Genomic DNA, 21,977 nt, shown 5'->3' with positions numbered 1-21,977 from the left:
TTGTCTAAACCAAGTCTTCTGAAGAGACATGAAATCTTTATAAGATGGACAGATTTACAACATACATACGTTAGTAAACATGGACATTCAAAGATTACGTGAGGCAAAAAAACAATTAAAGAATTCATTTTTGCATAAACTAACCGTTTACTTTTTGGGAATAATCGTTGCATGATTAGAACTGTCACTGATCATCTGAAGCACACATGCTGGAGCAGCTCTCCTCAAAGTGAAAGCGCTCATTTTAAAGCGCACTCCTCGAAATAAAGGCATACTTTCAGGGCCGTCCTGCGGAATATGCAAATAATGGGGAGAGGCCTAGCAATGTGTGTGTCTATTACATATATACACAGGCATGCATATTTATATACTTTTAGTGAGTAGCTGTTCAGTGCCCAGTGGGACTGTTTTATTTTGGCCAGCTTCTATAATGTCTCACAGTAACACACTTGTAGTTGTTGTTCTCAACTGACCTTTCCCTTGCAATTCTATAAACTTGACAAAAGAGCAAAGTTAAATTTTTGTCTTTATTAAAAGAATATTCCCATCTCCATGTCTAAAGACATTTAAAGTGCAAATGTTACTCACATTAAAAGGTGGTAAAGATGGGGAGGGGGGTTACAAACAGGGGTATCAGATACTATGAAAATGTAATACAATATTTACAGTTTTCAAATATACACTGTTATTAGCACCAATTGGTTAATAGATTACCCCAGAAGTATAAGCAGTGGAGTAAAAAAAAAAAAAAAAGACTGTACAAATCAGTTACCATGTGTCTTTTAAAATTCTAGACTAGATTGTCTCACATGCATTCCAAACCTCTGGTTCTTTTAAAACTTAACCACAATTCTTTCTTGCACTTTCAACTATTATTTCCTCATACCCTCTCAATCCTTCAACGTTGATGCCATTTTGTGCTTGTCCTCCTTGGGTGTCTTGTGAAGTTCCATTTTACATAATTTGGTTGCAAAGTATTATAATTCAGCTGTTGCTCAGTCATTCAACTTCACTGTAAAAGTTACAAATGTGGCAGTCACCATAGAGTTGCATATACAGCAGTCTGAACTCGAAATGGCACAAAGTCCTTGTCTTCTAAGTCCCCTTCTTAGATTCCCATTCCTGGTTAAAAACAAAGCATTAATGTCTTACTCACACATACACATATGGACCTATTCTGCAAGATCTTAATAGCAGGACCCCAAAGTGATCAATAAAACTCATTAGAGACTGACTAATTAGAAATGGACTGAATGTCGAAATGCGATCTCTATTGATGCAGCAAGCTGTTCTGTTTGCATTATCTGTCTTGTAATGCGTTGCACTGGATAATGTTGTGACCACTGATGTGTTTACCTTGGCTTTCTGCATAACATTTCCCTTTGTGGACGCATAGATGGAGGGAGGTCGCTTACGCATTTCAGAGGCGCAGTTGACAGGGAGATACGACTCATACTGAGTCTCTGTCCTTTGAGTCTTTAAGGAAAGAAGTTGGCATATTTAAGAACAAACAATACTTTTGATTAAACTATTCATTCTAATATTTGCCTTTTAGTTCCAGTCAGTACCTTGTTTGTAGGTTTAGACTCGGTAGGCGCCCCCATTTCTCCACCAGCCAGAGATTTCTTCAGGTTCTCCTTCACCTGCGTGAGCTTAAGCTCTAGATCCACACGCTCACCCTCTTTCACCCTGCAGCTGTCCTCCAACCGGGTGACACGCTCCTCTAAAGCCAACCTCTGCTTATCTGCACAACAATACATCATTACATTTAAATGCATGTTTCTGGCAGATCCATTTTAACCACATAAACTTAAGGACGCTAGTCAAGTAAGAGGAATCACTGCAACTATAGTGGCAGGGCTGCACAAAATTGGGAGGGAAAAAATAATTATATTTAGGCTGTGATTGCAATTTAACACTTTTAATTAAAAAAAAAATTGTGTGTTTGTTTCTACATGTTTATGTGTAGGGGCTGCATAATTGGCCCACAATTTTGTAATTTATACATCAATGTGACTAAATAATAATATTAATAATACTATAATATAATAATAATTATTATTACAAACATATTAAACAAACTAAATATTACTATTGTAATAATACTGTACTGTAAATAAATCATTCTAATATTTATGGCTGTCTTAATTTCTTTGCAATTTAATAATCACACAAAGGCATCACAAATGTAGTTTTATTTTGATTAATCATTTATCCCTATATATAACAAGACAAAACATTTGATTTATTTGAATTATACTGTTATTAGGGTGGCTGGTACCCTCTCAGCTAATAGTTTATTAACAGTGTGAATCATCTAAATGGGGATACTTTGTAAAAGAGACAAAAGGACATTACATTGAATTAGATTTTGAAGTACAATTCAAGAAGCAAGTATTAAAAAGCTATTTTACTAGTAAAAGCGGCCATAAATTCACTTGTTTTGAATCCAAACTAACTACTGTGGAATAGTACCTCTGTATTATCACACAAAATAGACAGGTACAATTTCTTTCTCACCCGTTGCACCCGTCATTTTCTCCTTTGCCTCTCGTTTCTTCTTCCGCAGTAAGACTAGTGTACTTCTGATACTATCTATTTCTGTCTCCAGGTCTTCTTTTTCTTTCAAATAGCGACGCGCGTCCTCCTGTGCCCGTGTTTTCCCATACCTGCCATATTGATTTGCGTCTGAAATGTCAAGTAAAGTTCAAAGATCAGACCCTAGAAGGTGGCAAAGCTCTTAGCACTTATTTGGTAAGAGAATGAGTTATATTCTCAGGTTATATTATTCTGACTGCTGCGGCCATTTTCAAAATGGCCAAAATAAGGTTAAGCAGACTGCTAATAAAAAAACCTAAAACCACCTTAGGCTTTATGTTGAAGTGAACGCTGGATCTAACAGCTGTGTTTGTTATAAGCACAACTAGCACAATGTTGGAGTGTGACGGGACTCACTGGAGCCGTGGCGCTTTAGGGTGATTTGTGGACTGGGCTTTCCTGTGTCACTGCTGGAGAAAGAAGAACGACGCTTCGTTTGTGCTCTTCCCCTCAACCTCTCATTTTCCTGCTAAAGAGAAAAAGTGTACCAGGTCAGTTATTGTCTAAATAAGCAACTGGACACGATGTGTAACAAATAATTAACAGTGAACAGCTTGGTAACTGGTTTTACAAATTTTATCCACTAGCTGATATTATTTTTATTAAAAATTGTGAAATAATTTTTAAGGACTTATGAAAAATAAAAGGACTTATGACACATGACAGGACTTGTAACATGATATAGGATGTATGACACAGGACTTATACTGTAAGACTTATGGCGTAAAATGCATACTGCAAACTAGTCACTTTTCTGCAAAATTCGCCGTTTTGAATCAAAATATGTCATTTATGTGATTCGTGATTCGGTGGGGGTGGGGGGTGTAAAGTTGAACGCATTGTTAACTTCACAATAATAATTGGAAATGCGCTCTTTTCCTATCTGTATTGACATCTCTCGAACTGTCGCAATCTTTTTTGGTGCTCTAATGTGGCGTGACATTTACAGATCACTGTAGCCCTCAGTTCAAGCTAATATGGAGCTAGAAATATGACAATGATTTCATCGATGAAAATAGTTCCAAAGGAAACAACATGCGGTGTTTTGTACTGAATGATTCAGTGTTGTGAATGAATCATTTGAATGAACGACTCAATGACTCGCTCATTAAGACGGTCACTTGCTGCCACCCATTGGCGGGTAAGTTTCTTTCATATTTAATATTATTATTGTATTTTTAAAATTTGTATATTCAAACATTTAAAACATCAGTCTCATAACATTATTTATTGCAGCTGTATTTTTGCAGTTTAAATTATTTAATTTGATTGGTAACAGCGCTATAGTGTCTTATTATAACTGAATTTATTAATCAAATGTACGAATTTAACATGAAAGTTGATGCATACATTAAGAAGATAAAAAATGGCCTTTATAAAATTAAATAATGCCCTGGGGTAAATATCACAAATATGCAGATTTAAATAACGGCCTGGGTAAAATATGACAAATATGCAGATTTAAGTAGGCCTATAAAAGCTGATAGAACACTGATGAGAATATTACTTCAGAATCAATATATTTATACACTATTTCTGCACTATTCAGTGCCACTACAAAGCTGGGAAGAGCTAGTATATTATTTAAAATAACTTTTGTGTTCAGCTGAAAGATGAAAGTCATATACACCTAGTATGGCTTGAGGGTGAGCAAATCATGGGATCATTTTTCATTTGTTTATACAATTTTACTGTTATGGCTTGATGCAATATTATAATATTGCACAATACAACATAACAATTTAAACAGAATGACCCATATGTTACAAAAAAGAACTTAAGTAGATTTTTTTAAATAAAAATACAATTTAGAAAATCAACTAAAATAAGGAGATTTTAGAAAAAACAATCTTTTTTAGTATATTGCGTGCCCTGATCACACAAGTTAAGGCTCGCATAGGCTAAGAGAACCGATGCTTCTGTGCAGGTGCCTGAAGGTTCAGCGCAGGTTTAACAAGCTGCTTTGAGGCCAGAGGCCATGACAACTGAACCCGCTCTAACCTATGATTACTGCAGACAGAGTCATCACACATTTCTCATCTTTCTTTACCACGGTAAACACGTAACCAGTCCGGGCACATGGATATATTTGACCTTCTCTAAAACACAAGCTGTGCCATTCTCATAAAGACTACTTTTTTTTAACAAATAATTTTATTTTTTATTTTAATTAGATAACTCCACTCATAAGTGTTGTTTACACAATGTTTCTGTATGATGCATGCACACAAATGTTTTTAATATGCTTCGAATGCATATTTCTGCACATAAAATTAAGTGCTTTCTCTTGGAGAGAGGGCTGTGAAGCATATGGCTTGTAAAAAGCGTCCCCTGAGAAAAAGGTTGGAACTACCCAAACACTGTGTTAGAATGCCCACAACCAAATGTTTGTTCATTTGTGATCATGTGCAACCACAAACCTCTATGGCTTCAAAAGGGACCTCATCATATGTTCGTGAATCTGTTGAGGTTGCCCATCTAAAGAAACAAGAACAGTTAAGGTCGTCAAAGTAACAAGATGACCCAATGTAGAACTCCACCCCTCATTGCATTAACCCTTAACTCACAGGAAAGAGTGACGGGCAGCTGTGCGGATGTTGGCGATAGTTTCCACATCTACATAGTCATAATGTAGGGACTCGGGGTCGGCAGAGGAACCGGTTTCTGCTAACAGGACTCCCAGCCAGCGGCCCATGTCCTCCGAACAACTCGCCTAACACAACAAACACACAAGAACAAACATGAGCTGCAAGCACAGACAGGAGACAGAGACTAAATATATTTATATCACACACACACAGACATAAACTAAGATTATAAAATGGACTGTTTGGACAGAATTTATTTGTCAGACATGATAAAAGAGTACATTTAATGATAGTATATTAGTGTTGTTATTGTTAACTAAAACTAGGTCTAATTCAAATAATCTTTGTTAATTGAAATGTAGCTGAAATAAAACAGTATATGGAAAACAAACTAAAAGTTAAATGAATATTAAAGTTGAAGTACTAAAAAAAACAAAAAACAAAATAAAAGCAAATAGAAATATGAAAAAAATGACAAGGACATACAAATAACAAAAATCAGCTAAAATTACAAAATATAAGCCAATTCAAAATATAAATAAATACTATAAGAGTATTTAATTTATATTGTATATTTAATTGTGCAATAATCCTTTATTTAGATTACATTTGCTGTCATGTAACATTCACTTAAAAATATCTAATAATACTGTTCAACGTAATCTTTTTCAAATCTCAGAATAAATCTCCTTTTTTATAGTGTACAATAGTGTGGTGCCTATATTCACCCATGACATTTCAAATGATTTGTTTTAGTTTTTAGTGTTTTATTTTTATTTATTTAGACAAAATGGTATAGGATAGTATAGTCTTTTAATATCAGCAATCATTTTTTAAAAAAATGGTCGACCCATTCGATTTTTAATATTTGTGCAGTCATATAGTGGCCTGACAAGCCAGACCCACATCAAGATGTTTGGTCTGGAAACTCACCATTGACAGGGCTCAATCCGAGGGGCGGGATAAACGGACGTCTTTCAAACTTCCTCTGCACGCGATTGGACAGAGCTACAACCAACCAGAGCAACGAAGAAGGTGAAGCGGAGCTAGTTGTTAGATCTAACTTTCGTCGTATCCGGTCGGCAAAACTCTGAATACATCTTCCCTTCTTAAGAATGACTTCAGTGCCGTTCAAAGAAAAGCTTAACTCCAAGTCTTCCAGAGTCGTGGCCAAAGCCGATTCGACAGACCTTCGTTCGCCAGCTTCTTTGTTTACAAGTAGCACACAACTCTGCCGTCATTATACTAAGCCCGCCAACCGACTCTATACACGATGTGATTGGCCTGACCAGAGTTTGGTTTTTCCAAGCTCAGAATTCAAGCTCTAGATTTCTAGGCTAATCTTATAGTATAGATTGAGTGAATGATGATGAGAAGAGAAGGACAGAGAATCAAACTCTTGCATGTAGCTAACCGCTAGAATACAGCTCTATGAAGGATGGCTGTGGAAGCTTCACACAAATCACACACTACCTCTAAAGCTGCCAGCTCTGCACCTCCTTTCAGTATCCTCAGGGCGAACGGGTGTTTGGGCCCGAGGCCTGGGACAACCTCACAGCCCTTCAGAGCCACAGTGGTGTGGGGGACTCGCTGTTCTCCTTTCTCGTGGTAAAGGTAAAGAGACCCAGCCCGCACGCGACACCAGTGTTCTCTCCAGCACTGATTCAACAGCACTCCCACATAACCTAACACACACAGAGAAAGAATTACAGCAATTATTACAGTGCGCCCACTTCTCTTTCATGGTGTAGATTTATTCCACTTCACTGTCTGAGATCAAAGGCTAAGAAAAGTTGAAAATAACAGGTGGAGAGAGTCATGGGTATTGTAATATGAGGAGAAAGGAGAGACAAGGATGGGTCTCGCACCACACCGGGGATCCTGGTCGAGAGACATCCGGGCGTCTCCTGGCAGTGGAGGCTTTCTTTTGGAGAAACTGATAATTCTTGTGATCTTTCTTCCTGCAGCTCGGCTTACAGTGCCCGTTAGCTCTGACAGTGCCCCTCGCTTGGGTTTACCTGTAAACACACAGGTTTGATGGTAGAATGAAATTACACGTAAAGATATGTGTGGTCTACAGTCATACGATCTGCAGGAATTAGGCCAAAGCTATTAAAGACTTTTACTGGTCCAAACATTAATAAGCACAAACAATCCATATCCTGTATAAAGACTTCCTGCTTTTTAACAGAGCACATATGACAAAGCTCTTAAGACAGTGAAAGGGAAAAAGGATGAAAAAAGTGTGTGTGTATGAGTGTGTGTGAGAGAGAGAGAGAGAGAGAGAGAGAGAGAGAGAGAGAGAGAGAGAGAGAGAGAGAGAGAGAGAGAGAGAGAGAGACAGAGAGAGAGAGAGAGAGAGACAGAGAGAGAGACAGAGAGAGAGAGAGAGAGAGAGAGAGAGAGAGAGAGAGAGAGAGAGAGAGAGAGAGAGAGAGAGAGAGAGAGAGAGAGAGAGAGAGAGAGAGAGAGAGAGAGAGATTTGAAATCCAGAAGACTTTATGAATGTTTCTTGCCAATACCTTGTAGGCACAATTATATTGGGGTTTTAAGTGGATTTGAGTGGTTGCCAAGGTGTTGCCATGCAGTTGCTAAGGTGTTATTGATGGGTTGTCCTCACATTGCTTTTTAGCTGTTAGGGTGTTATGGGTGATTTTACACATTGTTAAGCAGTTGATAAAATGTTCTGAGTGTTTTTAGCATGTTGATGTGTGGTTGTATGGGTGCTTTGGAGGGTTATGGGTGGCTTTTCGAACATTGTTATGAAGTTGTTGGGTGTTTTGGGTGGTTGGTAGGGTATTTCTATATGGTTTTGTTAGGCATTCTGATTGGTTTAACACATTTCTATGTGGTTATTAGGGAGTTCTGGTTGGTTTCCAGGGTTATGCTATACAGATTCTATTGCATTCTGAGTGGTTTTAGGGTGTTATGGGCGGTTGCCAGGTTGTTGCTATCTGATAGCTAAAGCGTACTGAGTGTTTTTTAAACACATTGCTATGCAGTCCCTAAGGTGTTTTGGATAGGTAATAGGGTGTTGATAACCCTACTCGAAGACATTCTTATAATATTGCACTATGATGCTTGTCTTAAGAAACACAACTAATACATATAAAGATAAAGGAACTGTGAGTTGGATTATAAAAAAGTGGAATTAAATCTGTGGAGTAATCAGAGAAGAACAGCGGGGTGAAGATCTCACCATTTTCCCGGCCGTCTCGAGCACTTTCTCCACTCGGCACACTGTCAGAATCTGAGGTTTGCTTCTCTGCAGAACACCACTACAGGGAAAACCACACAACCAGATCAAACTACATATGCCAAATTTGTAAATATCCATAACTATTAGATAAATATTAGAATAATGCTGTATAATAGGATATATCGATAATTGAAAACTAGGTCTAGAAACATGTTGGTGTTAGTGGCCAGACAGTACAACAGCAGAGTTCAGACAGGAAACACACTCCCAGCGCTGTCTACCTCTCACAGCCGACTGCTAAATTCAGATAAAATGTGTTTCCTGACATACAAACATGCATCACACTGTAAAAAAAGGCACATTTTTAACTTTTGCAGTACAATCGACTGCAAAGTTATTTCAACTTAAATTATTTTAAACTTTTATCTTGTATAACTAATAAAAACAAGTTTAACATTTCTTAACTTATTTTGATGAGTTAAAACAATGTAAAAACATATGTTGTCATAACTTATTGATCATATATTTTTTTTTACAGTGCATAGCATTCCCATTGAATCTGCCTCTTACAACAGGTCCCTTAAACTCAGCACATTATTTATAACTGCTATGACAGAATTGACCACCCTGAGCTCGAAACCTTTTAATTAAAGACGATGGAGAGTGAGCCCAGAAAATTGAAATGCTGTCAGCCCGTTTACACAAACAGACAGCTCAGCACTCACAGCAGCACTGGGGATGTAATTACACACAATGATAGAGGACAGATCCATTTAGAACAACAGAGTTATATGCACTACCTTTCAAAAGTTTGAGGTTGGTATGATTTTTTTTATGTTTGAGAAAGAAGTCTCTTACTTTCACCAAATCTGTATTTATTTGATCAAACATGATGATTTATTTGATGATACTTATAACCATTAAAGGGGTGATGAATTGAGAAATCAACTTTCCCTTGAGCTTTTGATATATAAGAATATCCTGTAAGTTTCAGAGCTGAAAACTGCCTTGTTGGTCAAAGAAAAGATTTTATAGACACCAGACTCAGCAAACGATTGCGTGCGCATCTTTACGTCACGCCTCTACAGCACGTGTAATTCAGTAGCCCCACCCACCGACTCATGGAGCTGATCGGCTCATGCTAGCCAACAGAAATAAACATGCCGAAGAAGATAGCAAGATATTGCGCTATTTCTGGTTGTGGAAGAACACAGTCGCTGCATAAGCTTCCTTCAGATCCTAATATTAGGAATGTGTTGTTGAACTTTATTTTTATTCCAGTTCCAGCTCACGTGGGGAAGACATTGTGTTCACAACATTTCACAGCGGAATCATTTGTAAACAAATCTCAGGTTGAAGATGGATTTACAGACATTTGAGATTAAAACACAACGCTGTTTCTTCTGTATTGGATCCGGCAGGAATGGTGCAATACACTTATGTGAGTAAAACGTGTTTTTTTTTAAATATGTAGTATTATTGCATTGTTATAGATCTTTTTGATTATGTGTAACATTACATGTCTAACAGAACATACCTTTAGCATGCTGGACTCAGACATGTATGGGCCAGGGCTTGCAAAACCCAATGTCCCGGGGCTCTGTGATTTCCAAAACGTAAGCCCGTCGGCAGGCCAATGAATCTCAAATAGTGAAATAATATTCCTTTCTTTGTCTGCGATGTTCACTCTCTCTTGACTTGACATTTGAAGGACGCGCGCACGTGTGTGTGTGCGTGTGTGCACGGTTCACGCTTATATCGACCATTCAAGCGGGCCATGTAATACAAAAATAATAGTCCAATCAATCGCGGGTGGATGAGAAATAAATCATTGTGTTTGTTTGATAAAGACGTTTACGAGCCCTGTGATCGAGAGAATCATTCTGATTGCCGCTTTCAAAACAATCCCTCCCTCATGTGAACTGACAGGGGAGCTGAAGCTCATTAAATATGCAAATCTTATCCAATCCTAGCCGTGGGCGTTTACTTCCAAGTCTCCAGTGCGGCACGCCCATCAAAACCCAGCGTTCAGGAGAGAACCAGTGTAGAAAATAGCCTATTACTTATTAGTTCTGATGTTTTTGAATGTAAAAAACACGCGAACATCATTAGTTGACCTCAGACAATAGTATAAAAAAATTAAAAAGCCAGTTCATGACACCTTTAATACAATGTACCATGGCAATAATGTTTTTTAAAATACTTTTTAAAATTATTTTTCTTTTTTGTGGGATTATTTTTCTAACTAACTCCAGTCAAAGAAAGACCACTTTATACAGAATGAGCGTATCCCCAAATGTTACTCCAATTCATCATTAGCACACTTTATATGGCAGTAATGAAGATGAGATGCACAGGAGTCATGCATAAGACAAATATGTGCTTGGATCTCACCTTATCCAGTTCAATCTTCCTAGGAATCATAGGAGATGATGGGCTGTCCAACCCATTCCCCTGGCCTGTAACGTCACGCACCACCTGCAATCACACAAAGATAAACACACACATAAGCGGTTCCTACGCGTGTAAACATAGTCCATCACACAGGGGGTCCCTTTTACAAAAGCCATTTTCCTCTTGTGCAATATTGTTTCTGGCAGCCGATACAGCCATTGTGTGTATGTATAATGAATGGATACTCAATCGTGTATGAGAAAATGAGGGACTATGTTTACTTGGAGCCATTTCCCGGCCTGTTCCTTGCTCTGCACGGCCAACACCAGGGCCTCTCCACCGGGAAGAGAGAATCGGAGTTCGTGTTTCTTTCTCCTGCCATCTTTGGGCACGTAGATGACAGAGCACAGGCTGAGTGGTATATCCGTGTAGGGTGACTGGTCTTTAGAGCTTTTATAACACTATAAAACAAGATTCAGGGGTTTGCATATTTCACTCATAATAGCATCAAGGTTCATTTTTATCCCGCAGGGCTCTTTGGGGCTCACCTGGAGTCTGTTTTCACGGATGACAGTGAGCTGTTTGGCCCACTGGCCGAAGCGTTTTTTCCTTAGTAGGAAAGCACAGATATGGCAGTCTCTCACTGGGGCCATGGAGTTCTCTTCTGAGGGCCACTGGTGCGTCAAACGCTGGCCTTTCTCTTCCTCTTCCTCATCATATGACTCATAAGAACTGCTTAAGGCATCCGAGTCATTATCTGCAGGAGGAGTAATGTCATGGCAATACTACTAATAAGAAATGACAACACTATTTATAGCATCAGGGTTCCCCCGCTTACAGGAATCCTTGCGTCGTCCGTTCACTTGTGTTGTTGGGTAATTGTTCTCAGCATCTTCGTAATATCCATCCTCAATGGAGTTAGGAGGGCTGGAGCTGCCTGTAGATATAAGAGTCAGCAATGCCATATATTATGCTGTGTTTTATTATGCCAATAAAATATGCTGTGTGGAATTTTTTCCTAATCTTTTGGAAACAATCATCATATCTGAAGAGGATTTTTTTAACCCACAGTGCAATGCAAAAAACAGTAGTTGCCCTTTTAAAATAATTTTAAACCAAGTAGAATACAAAGAAAAAGTGAATGCACTAATACTGAAATACACGTCAGAGTGTTTTCTTTAGTTTTATTTTTAAATATCCCAAACATGGATATTTCTATTAATTTGAATTTAAATACAAGGGGGAACTATAATTGTGGAAGGACTCGCTCTCCAAGAGATTATTATTTTCATGCTTTTGTGAAAATTTAGACTTAGTCTTGACTCAGAATCCCAACCTCTTCTGTTGGTCTTGACACGGATATCTATGATAAGCAAACTTAACCTAAAGAAGTGGGCAATCCCCTTTTTTGCTGACTTTATAATAATATTAACAAACATTTGCCAGAAAAAGTAATAAAAAATTAAACCATATTTGCGAATTTGCTGAATTTAGAGTTTAAACTGAAACTTTGAAATGAAGCAAAATGCGAAACTTCCATGCATGAGCTCGTGTTTCTAGTCTCCTTCATTTCCACGCATTTGACTGGAAGTCAATGGAACGGATTTGACAACATTAACGTTCTTAATGCACAATCTTGGTATTATTTTTAACAATTTATTGTACAATTCAAACGCAACTTTATCTCTGCAATTTTTAATCAAAGCCTAATAATGTGCTCTGAAATGACTTTCCTGTTCCACTGATGTCACTTAGACTTTGCAGGCCTTTGGGTAATGTTAACCAATAGCTATCTAAACATTGATTTTGTAACTTCAAATTGAGCATAGCTCCATTCTGGAATGTAGCATCCACTTTTTTTCACTCCAGTCATTTCCTAATGGATAAAAGAAATAAGCCTACTTTTCCTTTCAAAAATTCAAAGATGTGTAAAATGGGTTGAAAACTTAATTTAACTTTGATTTCAATTGGTTTTTGTATACAGTAAAAAAAATATTTTATCAACACTCTTAAAAGAACACAAAGTTCTAACATCTCCAAGTTATTTTATCTATAGGAATTGATATAGACCATGCCATGTTTTCCTAACAACAGACATACAGCAGTGAAACTCACTGCGGCTGGTAATATATTCTGGCATCTTTCCAGGGCTGAGTGGCACGGCCTCTTCATAGTAATCCTCTGGAGGTGGCGTGTTGGGAAGAGGGGGAGGCGAGCCCGTCGTGCTCTGGTCAAAAAAAATGTTGCAAACACATTGACTTACTCCATCTGTCTGCCCCATCACATTAATTCACACTTAACATCTGCTTTTCAGTGAGTCCTCACAATATTGCAAAGTTATGTGGCTCCGTTCCATCACTCGGCAAGTTACTCCAATAACAAATGATATGTGACCGCTGCATCCAATCAAAAGCCAAACCCACATGCCACATGGATGACGGCTGAGAAAAAGTCAGATACTGGCCGTGCAGGACTATTGTGATATAATGGCACACAAACACACTGACACAATGAAATGAAAAATCTGACTGCTAGAAGAGCGCACTCTCCTAATAACAGGCCCTGTGGGGACCTCTGTGAAGGGCTGATAGTGACGTGACTTTAAAGATAACAACCTGGCTTGAAAGTACAATGCAGCTAGAAAGAGAAGAGCAGGTTTCACTGCAGCACAATTAATCATTCTGCCGTATCTCATCGTTGCAGAGCACAGCCTTTATTACACTGACATCAGGGTTAATGATGCATTAGTGCTAGGTTTAGGAAGCAGGGCATTGTGGGTAATCCTCTGAGGGAAGATTTCTTACTGGCTTGGAGACAGTGGGATCGATGTGGTTTGTCTCTGGCTCTTTCTTTTGATCCTCTATTTCAACTTTCAGGTCTCCGAGGTCACAATCTGTAGAAACATCCGAACACATTTATGAGCATAACAATCCAAAACAATGGATGATGTTGAGATGTAAATCTCATAAATATTCCCCACTCACCAAACGTATCAAAAAGAGATTCGACAAAGCTGGTTCCGTTTCTGTATACTGAGGTGTTCATGTACATATAGTCTTTTCCAGTGACTGCAAAGAATGAGTATGAGAAAAGAGAAAACATATGTATGAAGGACAACTGCCAAAAGCTTTTCCAGTCTCATTTATGAGAGAAACAAGGTTTATGTTTATCCCCTGGTCTAGTCACTTTCTGGTCCAAAGGGTTTCTTCTTTGTCTAAATTGTCTCAAGCATACTGATGTTTTCTGAAGTAATTTAGAATATCTGTGCAGTTACCTGCTGGACAGAAAACAGGTAATCATTTTTATGAGACAAAGGGGACTAAAAGGCTTATCCAAGATGGTCTTCTAGATCTAATTGCTAAACAAAATGATCTACAACAGGGATGACTTTTCCTGCATAAATCCTGAACTGAGCAAAACAGTGGCTTTCTAGAAACATGATTGGGCACCAATACTCTTCAAGGTCAACCAGCTGGTTGTCCAACCACTAAACTGAGCTTGGACCAGATAATAACCATTAGAAACCGATTTAAAATATTTACCTGAGGGCTGAAGTTGTCTGAGAAGATTTTTCACAGCCGTTTTCTTCTCTTCTGTAGCACAGCTCAGGGTCTCATGGTCCAACAGCTTCAACAGCACATGCAACTCTGTCACCAAAAGCTCCATTGCTGAAGGTCAAAGCTCAGGGTTAGATGTCGATAAAGACCAGACTATACAATGGTCAATGTTTGTCATAACAACAGATTAATTAGACCAACCATCAACCCTTCAGCATGAGCGAGCAAATAAAAACAAGAGTCAATGATGTGAGAATTTTTTGTATTTTTTTTTTAATACATTAAAAATACAATCCACGCATTCGTGACTACACATCCTTTAAAATTATCATGATTTTATTTCCTAATTAAAGTCCATTTAGTATGGAAGCTTGTTTCCACCATGGAATAAAACATTTCAAATTGATAATTGAGACTTTTTAATCGAACAACTGTTTCTCAGACTTTTTTTCTCAGATTTTCAAGATATAAACTTTCAATTGCGAGTTAAAAAGTCAGAATTAAGTGAAATAAAGTCAGAACTGCCTAATATTAAAGGGTTAGTTCACCCAAAAATGAAAATTATGTAATTAATTACATACCCTCATGTCATTTGTCACACAAATCGGATGGCTCATTGGCAACAATGTAATTTCCTTTCTCAAGACCCATACATATTTTTATGAAGTGACAAGAATAGTTTTTGAGCCAAACTTAATAATGACTTATATAGTAATGGCCATTTTCCAAACACTGCTTCCTAAAGCTTCGTAGTGTTGGGAATCAATGTATCTAATCAGCAGTTCGGATAACAAAGTCACAGGATTTCAGCAGTTGGGCGGTTTGACACGCGATCCGAATGATTTGATATGCAGATTCATAATGCTCCGAAGCTTCAGGAAGCAGTGTTTTTAAATCGGCCATCACTATATAAATCATAATTTTTGTTTTTGTTTTGTTCTTTTGCACATAAAAACTATTCTCGTCGCTTCATAAAATGATTGTAGAGCCACTGTAGTGAGATGGGCTTTGTAACATCGCCTTTTATGGGTCTTGAGAGAGGAAATGTCATTTTAGCCAGTGGAGGCCTGTCTGAGCCATAGGAATTCAACAAAAATATCTTCATTTGTGTTCCAATGATGAACGGAGGTCTTAAGGGTCTGGAACGGCATGAGGGTGAGTAATTAATAACAGCATTTTCATTTTTGGGTAAACTAACCCTTTTAGTCACAATTGTGAAACATAATTTCTCCTCTCTAATTCTGAGGGGGAAACTCGCAAAAGTGACTTTATATCACGCAATTCTGAGAAAAAAAGTCTGAATTGCAAAAAAGTCAGAATTGTGAGATAAAGTTGCAGTTACCTTTTTTTATTCTGTGGCGGAAACAAGCTTCCATAAGATATATATTTGTTGGTGCTGCAAAAAGTAAAAAATGTCACTACTGTGACAATAGTGTAATAATACACTAGTGTGTAATAATGTAATTACACATATAATATGTAAAAAAAGTATATATATATATATATATATATATATATATATATATATATATATATATATATATATATATATATATATATATATATATATTTATTATTATATTATTATTATTATTTTCATAAAGATTAATATATGCACACTTACATGTATTCCTAAAATGTTTTTTTTTTTACTTTTCACTTGATAGTTACACCACATTGCATTTTTTTTGTTTTTCTTAAAAATGGTATAAACCTCTTAAAACCATATAAAGAACTAAGAACTTTGTAACACTAACCCAAGATTAAAAAAAAACACTCATTGACCATTCATTGACCACTCAATGTCATTGACCCTTTTCAGAAGAGGCCCTTTTGAGATCAACTCTAGTCTTCATCATTAATCATCGATCTCTGACTCTCAAAAGCTTGTAAAACTGGGATGACTGAATCAAAAAGGATTTAGATGCATGGTTCTTTGTTACATTATATTCCGCAGAGTGTCTTCAGTATGGACACACTTGTCAGAGACAATATGAGTTATGGGCAGGAGGGATGATGACAGGTCAGCAGGATTATAAATTGGAACAGGTTTGGAGCTCAAAACTTCACGCAGGGACTCTCAAGCTCTCATCCATGTCTCTGTGGAATGAAAACCGCCCTGCTGTTGAAACCAAAAACCCCTGCGTAGAGTCAAAGACGTACCCTCTGATCTGTGGCGAGCTTCCCATCCCACCTAGCAAGCTCAGAGCATCAGAGGAGGGTCCAAACCCAATAAATACATTCACAGCCTGACATCTAAACTCCACTAAGACAAGTTAAGACAACGGGTTAACCTCGGGTCTCTTATGTCAAGATTATGCAGAGGAAAGACCTCAACAGCATTGCCATGAGTGTGCGTGTGGAGCTTTAATCTGAAAGCTTTAATCTGACATCCCTATAGCTCATTCTCAACAGATATTGCCGCCCACAAACTGAAGTTCACATAGTTACACACCAGCTAAACCACATTTTCTCTCCCAAACCCATTACTAATGACCCGCTACTAATGCTGAGCCTATGAGTTTGAGCTAATGCACAGTCAGCAAATTAGTGAAAACATGCGACCAAAAACCTGGACTGCAAGTATGTTTTGAAGACTGAAAAAACAAAGCATGAAACAATAAAAAAACAGATTGTCAGCGACCCCCAGGCAGTGTGTGCCCGGCAAGAAGGTTTGCTGATGTGGAAGGATTCTGACTGTTTTGTTCAGGGGAAAGTAATCAATCTATGTGAACACCTCCTGCCCCAGTAGATATGAGCTCATGATCCACACTGGGACCACATTGATCACGAGCAGAAGGCTGGAGAGAGAGGGAGTGTGAACAGGGCTGATCATCCATGTCCATCACACAGCTGGACAATCTGGCTTGAACAGAGGGTCAGCTGAGTCAAAGTATCCACCTAAGGGCCTATGGGCTTAATATTGACATTAACAGGTGTGGTGGGTCAAGACACGACTTCATCTGTCAGAAATTCCATGAGTAATGAACACTAAAATATGGAATTTCTTCAAAAGCAGAGAGAAAATGCTGAAGTGACAAAAAAAGATAGCGAAAGATGATTCCTGCTGCAGACCAGCTAGCTAGAATAGCCAGAGCAAATGACCAGTTAAAACATTTGTGACATATTTTACCTCAGACTGAGCTAATAATATAGACTTGTGTTCAAAAGTCTGGGATTGCTATCTTCAGCATCATATGATCCTTCAGAAATCATTCTGATATGCTGATTTGGTGCTCAAAAAAACATTTTTGATTCTGATTGATAATAATGATTTCAAATCATTATCAATGTTGAAAATGGCTCAATGTGTTTGTGGAAACCAATTTTCTTCATAATTTTTTTGAGGAAGATAAACTTCATATTAAAAATCTTTGTAATGATATAAGTCTTGTTTAGTGTCACGTTTGTTCACTTGAATGCATTCTTGCTAAATTTGTTCATTTCTTACACTTTACTAAGACTTAGTTACTACTTTACTAACATTTGTTTTCCAGTTGTATCTCTTTTCTGCACATCCATGTCTATACTCCAATTCGGAATTGAAGTTGGTCCAAATTGTGTAAGATATCATGACATAAACAAGCGTAGGAGTTTTTAAAGTATGGTATGCTATAGTCCCCGTCCACACGAAGCCAGAGCTTTCCCAATCCAATCTTTTTTTTCCTTGTTTCAAGAAATATCTGCGTACACACAAGATCACTGAAACGGACTCAAAACGATCTAGTATACATGCCAGGCCAATGTGTGGTGCTGTAATTCTGCCACAGAAATACACTAAAAACAAAGAAGAAGAGATGTGGCAAAAAGAGGTATAGCAGTGGTTGGAGCTGAGGCAAAATTTCACGATAAAATAACAATAAATACATTTGTTACTTAACAGATGTGTTTTATTAACGCTTACACCTACCCTAAACCTACCCTAACAAATACGGTAATTTAACTACGCAATATTGATGTGCTCATGCCTAGTGCCCGTATCCCTTTAGTCTGTCACCGTGCCGAACATAGTGTGATGACATCACCGTTTCAGAAAATATACGGATTGGCTATACACACGAAAACGCAACATTGTTGTTTTCAGATTTATCTACTCTGGGACCCGGTTTCAGAAAATATAGGATGCGTGCTACAAAAAGCCAGATCCATGTGGACGAAACGCTTATACGTTACAAAATGTATTCGTGTTTCTGTGTGGACGGGGCCATAGTTTGAGAAGATAATTTAAGCCTCTTGGCTCGTCTCTCTTTATTTCCTCCATGCTTCACTCAGTTGTACATAAAGAGCCACCACCCTCTTCCACATCCCCCTGAGAAACCTTAATGAAAGATGTGCTTCTAGTCAGATTGTGCTGTGGTCCAGAAAATGTCAAAACGCTTCAGGATCACGTCGCTCCATGGGGAAGGTGAGGAGTTTAAAAGCCACAAAGAAACACAAATACTCGAATTCACACAAACACATTCTTACACCCACATGCATAGAAATTACTCATCTGAAATTTGGGTCAGCGTACCGCTGCTTTGTCAAGAGTGAAGTTTTTCCTCTTGTTCTTTCCTCAGTTGCAGAACCTTTGTAATTGACTAATGTACTGCAAAACATCTCACTTCCTTTCATCGTGTCCCTAGCTGCCTTGCAGGCACTCCCACCGGTGTGTAAGTCTGAGTGTTACTCTATTCAGACTTGTTGACAGAAGGCCCCTGCGATCACAAAAAGCCTGGTTTTAACTTTACATGTTGGCCTCACCATGACCTCCTTCAGCAGGGTTGCCAACTCTCACGCATCTGGCGTGATACTCACGCTTTCAGGCTCTGTCTCACGCTCTCACTCCGCCCAACTCAATCTCACGCCAAATTGCCAAACATGCTTTTGATATTAAACAAAGCTATAAGCTTTAATTTTTTTAAATGTGTTTTAATGAAATTCAAACAATAAATAGCGTTTTGGCGCTAATGTGGCACAATGTTAAAGCCAGAGGCGTTGAAAAGCGGAGTTGCAGAGCTCCCTGCGGTGCGCGCTGGTCACGTGGCCCGTGAGCGCTCAATACTTCTAGCGCTGTGCCAATGAATTTAAATGGCTTAAGCGGATACACAACAGTTTCACTATATAGATGTTTGCTGCAAGTTTTGGTAAACAGTACAGCATAGTGTTAGTGTTTATTGATTATTAAGTCAGCCATATTTACAGGATCGTTTTATTATGGAGAGTGATAGAGATGCACCATTGTTAACATTAATGTTATTCTTGTATTTAGCCCTCAGGTATTCCTTACTAATAGGTCACACTCATACTCATTAAATTATATTTATTGAATATTTTGAGGAGATCTTTTGATACTAAATACTATTTGTGCAACAATTATTGTCAATAAATGACCACTTAAAATATTTTTCTTCTAATATTTGTATTTCTACTAAAATTTATATTACAATTAGTGTAGTAATTAATATTAAAATAGAGAATTCCAATTCAAAAAGGCAAATTAGAGTCATTTTGTGGCTAAAAAATATTAATGTTTATTTGTAATGCCATTAGGTGCCTTATGGCTCTTTAATAAATATACATGTATCTAATCTAGTTGCTCAAAAATATATTGCAGTCTTTGCATTCTAATAAATATTTAGATATGATGATCAAACACTAGATTTTTTTAAATGTGAAATTTCAAAACTTAAATAACTTGCATCCTAATCTTTTTAATGAATAATGATACTTATATAAGCAGTCACAAATATTAAGGAATGGCACATATAATTTGACCCAAGAAATGTTTAAACTAGTGCTAAAACAAACATATTATTATGTACAGTATATATAGTAGATATAAACTGATACTGAATCAAGATCAAAAGCATTACCCCCCCCCCCCCCCCCCCCGGCCCCCAAAAAATCTCACTCCAACCTGAACTTAAAAGTTGGCAACCCTGCCTTCAGGTGACCACAGTTGGGTAGCAACTAAAGTGCCACAATGTCCCAAATATGCTACATGCGCCCATTTGGCAAATTATTTAAAGAATGTAGTGTTAAAACCAGCATGTGTAAGCAGTTCAGTTTGAAGAGCAGGGCAAGAATAAGCATCAGCATAGTAAAGGTATGCATAGCTCTTTTGTGAAGTGAAGTCCCAAGAAATGTAACCAGGCTGATGATCTAATTGAATAGCAACAACAAATGAAGCGACACAAAGTTACATAATAGGCTTCATTAAACCATAGAAACACTTAACAGGTAGAATTGTGTGGTTTAGACAGGTTGATGCTAGTTAGTGCTAGCTGATCTACCTGATGGAACAACATAGAAAAATGTTCACAAGCTAGTGAAGCCTGCAAATCTGTAAAAATAGGGCACAATGTATTAATTTTACTGATATTTCTGTAATAATTTTCAGGTGTTTTACCTGTATTTTATTATATTTTTTGAAGTTTTATTATAGAACTTAGTTGAATTCTATGTTAGGGTTAATGGAAATTTCCTTAAAATTACTGGATATGTCCAGGTAACAAGCTGCCAGTACTTTTGTTCCGTTATTTAATGGATTTCTTTTTTTACAGTGTGACATGCATGATCTTTGGGTAGTATTTTACATTATACAATAGCTTTATAACAACCCCAATTTTCTGAGAAAAATGGTCATACAAATGATGCTATATCTGAAACATGCCTCACATGTACGTTCTAGTATTTGTATTTCCTTGCGTATTCATGTCATATATGTATTTCTCTGTATTTCCCATAAAGAACTCAAGAGTCAGGTGAAGTAAATAATATTTGGAAATCTTAATGAACAAAGATATTGAGGGCAGTTAGGACGATCTTAAACCAACATGAGCACAGCGGAGCATACATGATTCCTACAGAGATACGCTCTTACGTGAGATCAAACACATTTGTGCTTCTCTTTATCTTGAGCTGCACCTGTGGAGGGTCATTTCCAAAGCCAAGCACAACACAGGGCTACGTGCCCACTCCCCTCCAGAGAGCAGCACATGCGGTCCTCTCTGATAATACCACATCAAAACAGCATAGTGAGAACACAGAAATCCACACCGGCGCTCAGGTTCTCCTGATGGCATGGGTGTGTTTAATGCTTTCTTTTGGATCGACCCCATGCGAGATGTTTTCATCTCTGTCTGCAAGATCTCACAGGCGAATCAGAGTTGATGATCTATTATTCTTTCTTGCTCACTTGAAAGTACTTTCCTGACAGTCATATTGTTTCAACATAATCTAAAAGCCATGTTGAGGAATGTGAAGTTGGCGTTGAAAGCTGTGTTTTTAGAGGACAACGGGGCGGTTTCCCAGAACTGCATCAGTGCTTTAGCACTCAGCACCTCACACATTGCCGCGAAGCGAGGAAACATTCCTCACCTCATTAAAAGTGCAGTCAAAGCGCTTTAAGATGCCCACCAGAGATAGTAATGCACACTCCATTGTAAAAACCACACCACTCCTCAAGAAAGCTCTAAACACCTTGGTGAAATCTTATTTTACAAGCGTATTTTGCTTAGACAACAAATACAACACCTGTGCCGATCATTTTATGAGTGCGATGCTAAATAGATTTATTTGTAAAGCAATATACAAACTTAACAACGAAATGCCTATGGCCTAATACAGTCTGCTGATGGATTTATTATGCTAAAATAA

At 37.8% G+C, this 21,977-nt stretch overlaps 1 protein-coding gene across 3 annotated transcripts in view; it reads right to left on the bottom strand.

Annotated features, from left to right (window-relative positions):
- Positions 1-508: 508 nt before the first annotated feature.
- afap1l1a (actin filament associated protein 1-like 1a) overlaps positions 509-21,977 on the bottom strand; it is a 40,072-nt gene continuing 18,603 nt past the window's right edge. For 2 of the 3 annotated variants that reach the window (XM_067457496.1, XM_067457495.1), the window contains exons 2-19: positions 14,322-14,447; positions 13,764-13,847; positions 13,584-13,672; positions 12,895-13,006; positions 11,618-11,716; positions 11,328-11,536; positions 11,061-11,240; positions 10,780-10,863; positions 8,386-8,464; positions 7,055-7,204; positions 6,660-6,871; positions 5,166-5,311; positions 5,019-5,076; positions 2,956-3,067; positions 2,521-2,688; positions 1,569-1,744; positions 1,357-1,476; positions 509-1,122 (exon numbers count right to left, since the gene is read on the bottom strand). In XM_067457496.1, coding sequence (XP_067313597.1) covers positions 1,096-1,122; positions 1,357-1,476; positions 1,569-1,744; positions 2,521-2,688; positions 2,956-3,067; positions 5,019-5,076; positions 5,166-5,311; positions 6,660-6,871; positions 7,055-7,204; positions 8,386-8,464; positions 10,780-10,863; positions 11,061-11,240; positions 11,328-11,536; positions 11,618-11,716; positions 12,895-13,006; positions 13,584-13,672; positions 13,764-13,847; positions 14,322-14,447 — 2,231 coding nt within the window. In that variant the 3' untranslated portion in view covers positions 509-1,095. Of the gene's footprint in view, positions 1,123-1,356; positions 1,477-1,568; positions 1,745-2,520; positions 2,689-2,955; positions 3,068-5,018; positions 5,077-5,165; positions 5,312-6,659; positions 6,872-7,054; positions 7,205-8,385; positions 8,465-10,779; positions 10,864-11,060; positions 11,241-11,327; positions 11,537-11,617; positions 11,717-12,894; positions 13,007-13,104; positions 13,519-13,583; positions 13,673-13,763; positions 13,848-14,321; positions 14,448-21,977 lie in introns of those variants that run through there. The other variant, XM_067457497.1, reaches the window with a different exon arrangement.

This window comes from Pseudorasbora parva, chromosome 11 (assembly GCF_024679245.1).
Source record: "Pseudorasbora parva isolate DD20220531a chromosome 11, ASM2467924v1, whole genome shotgun sequence".
Lineage (NCBI taxonomy): Eukaryota > Metazoa > Chordata > Actinopteri > Cypriniformes > Gobionidae > Pseudorasbora > Pseudorasbora parva.
The sequence above is the reverse complement of the archived record's forward strand: the minus strand, read 5'-3'. Positions and strand labels throughout refer to the sequence as shown.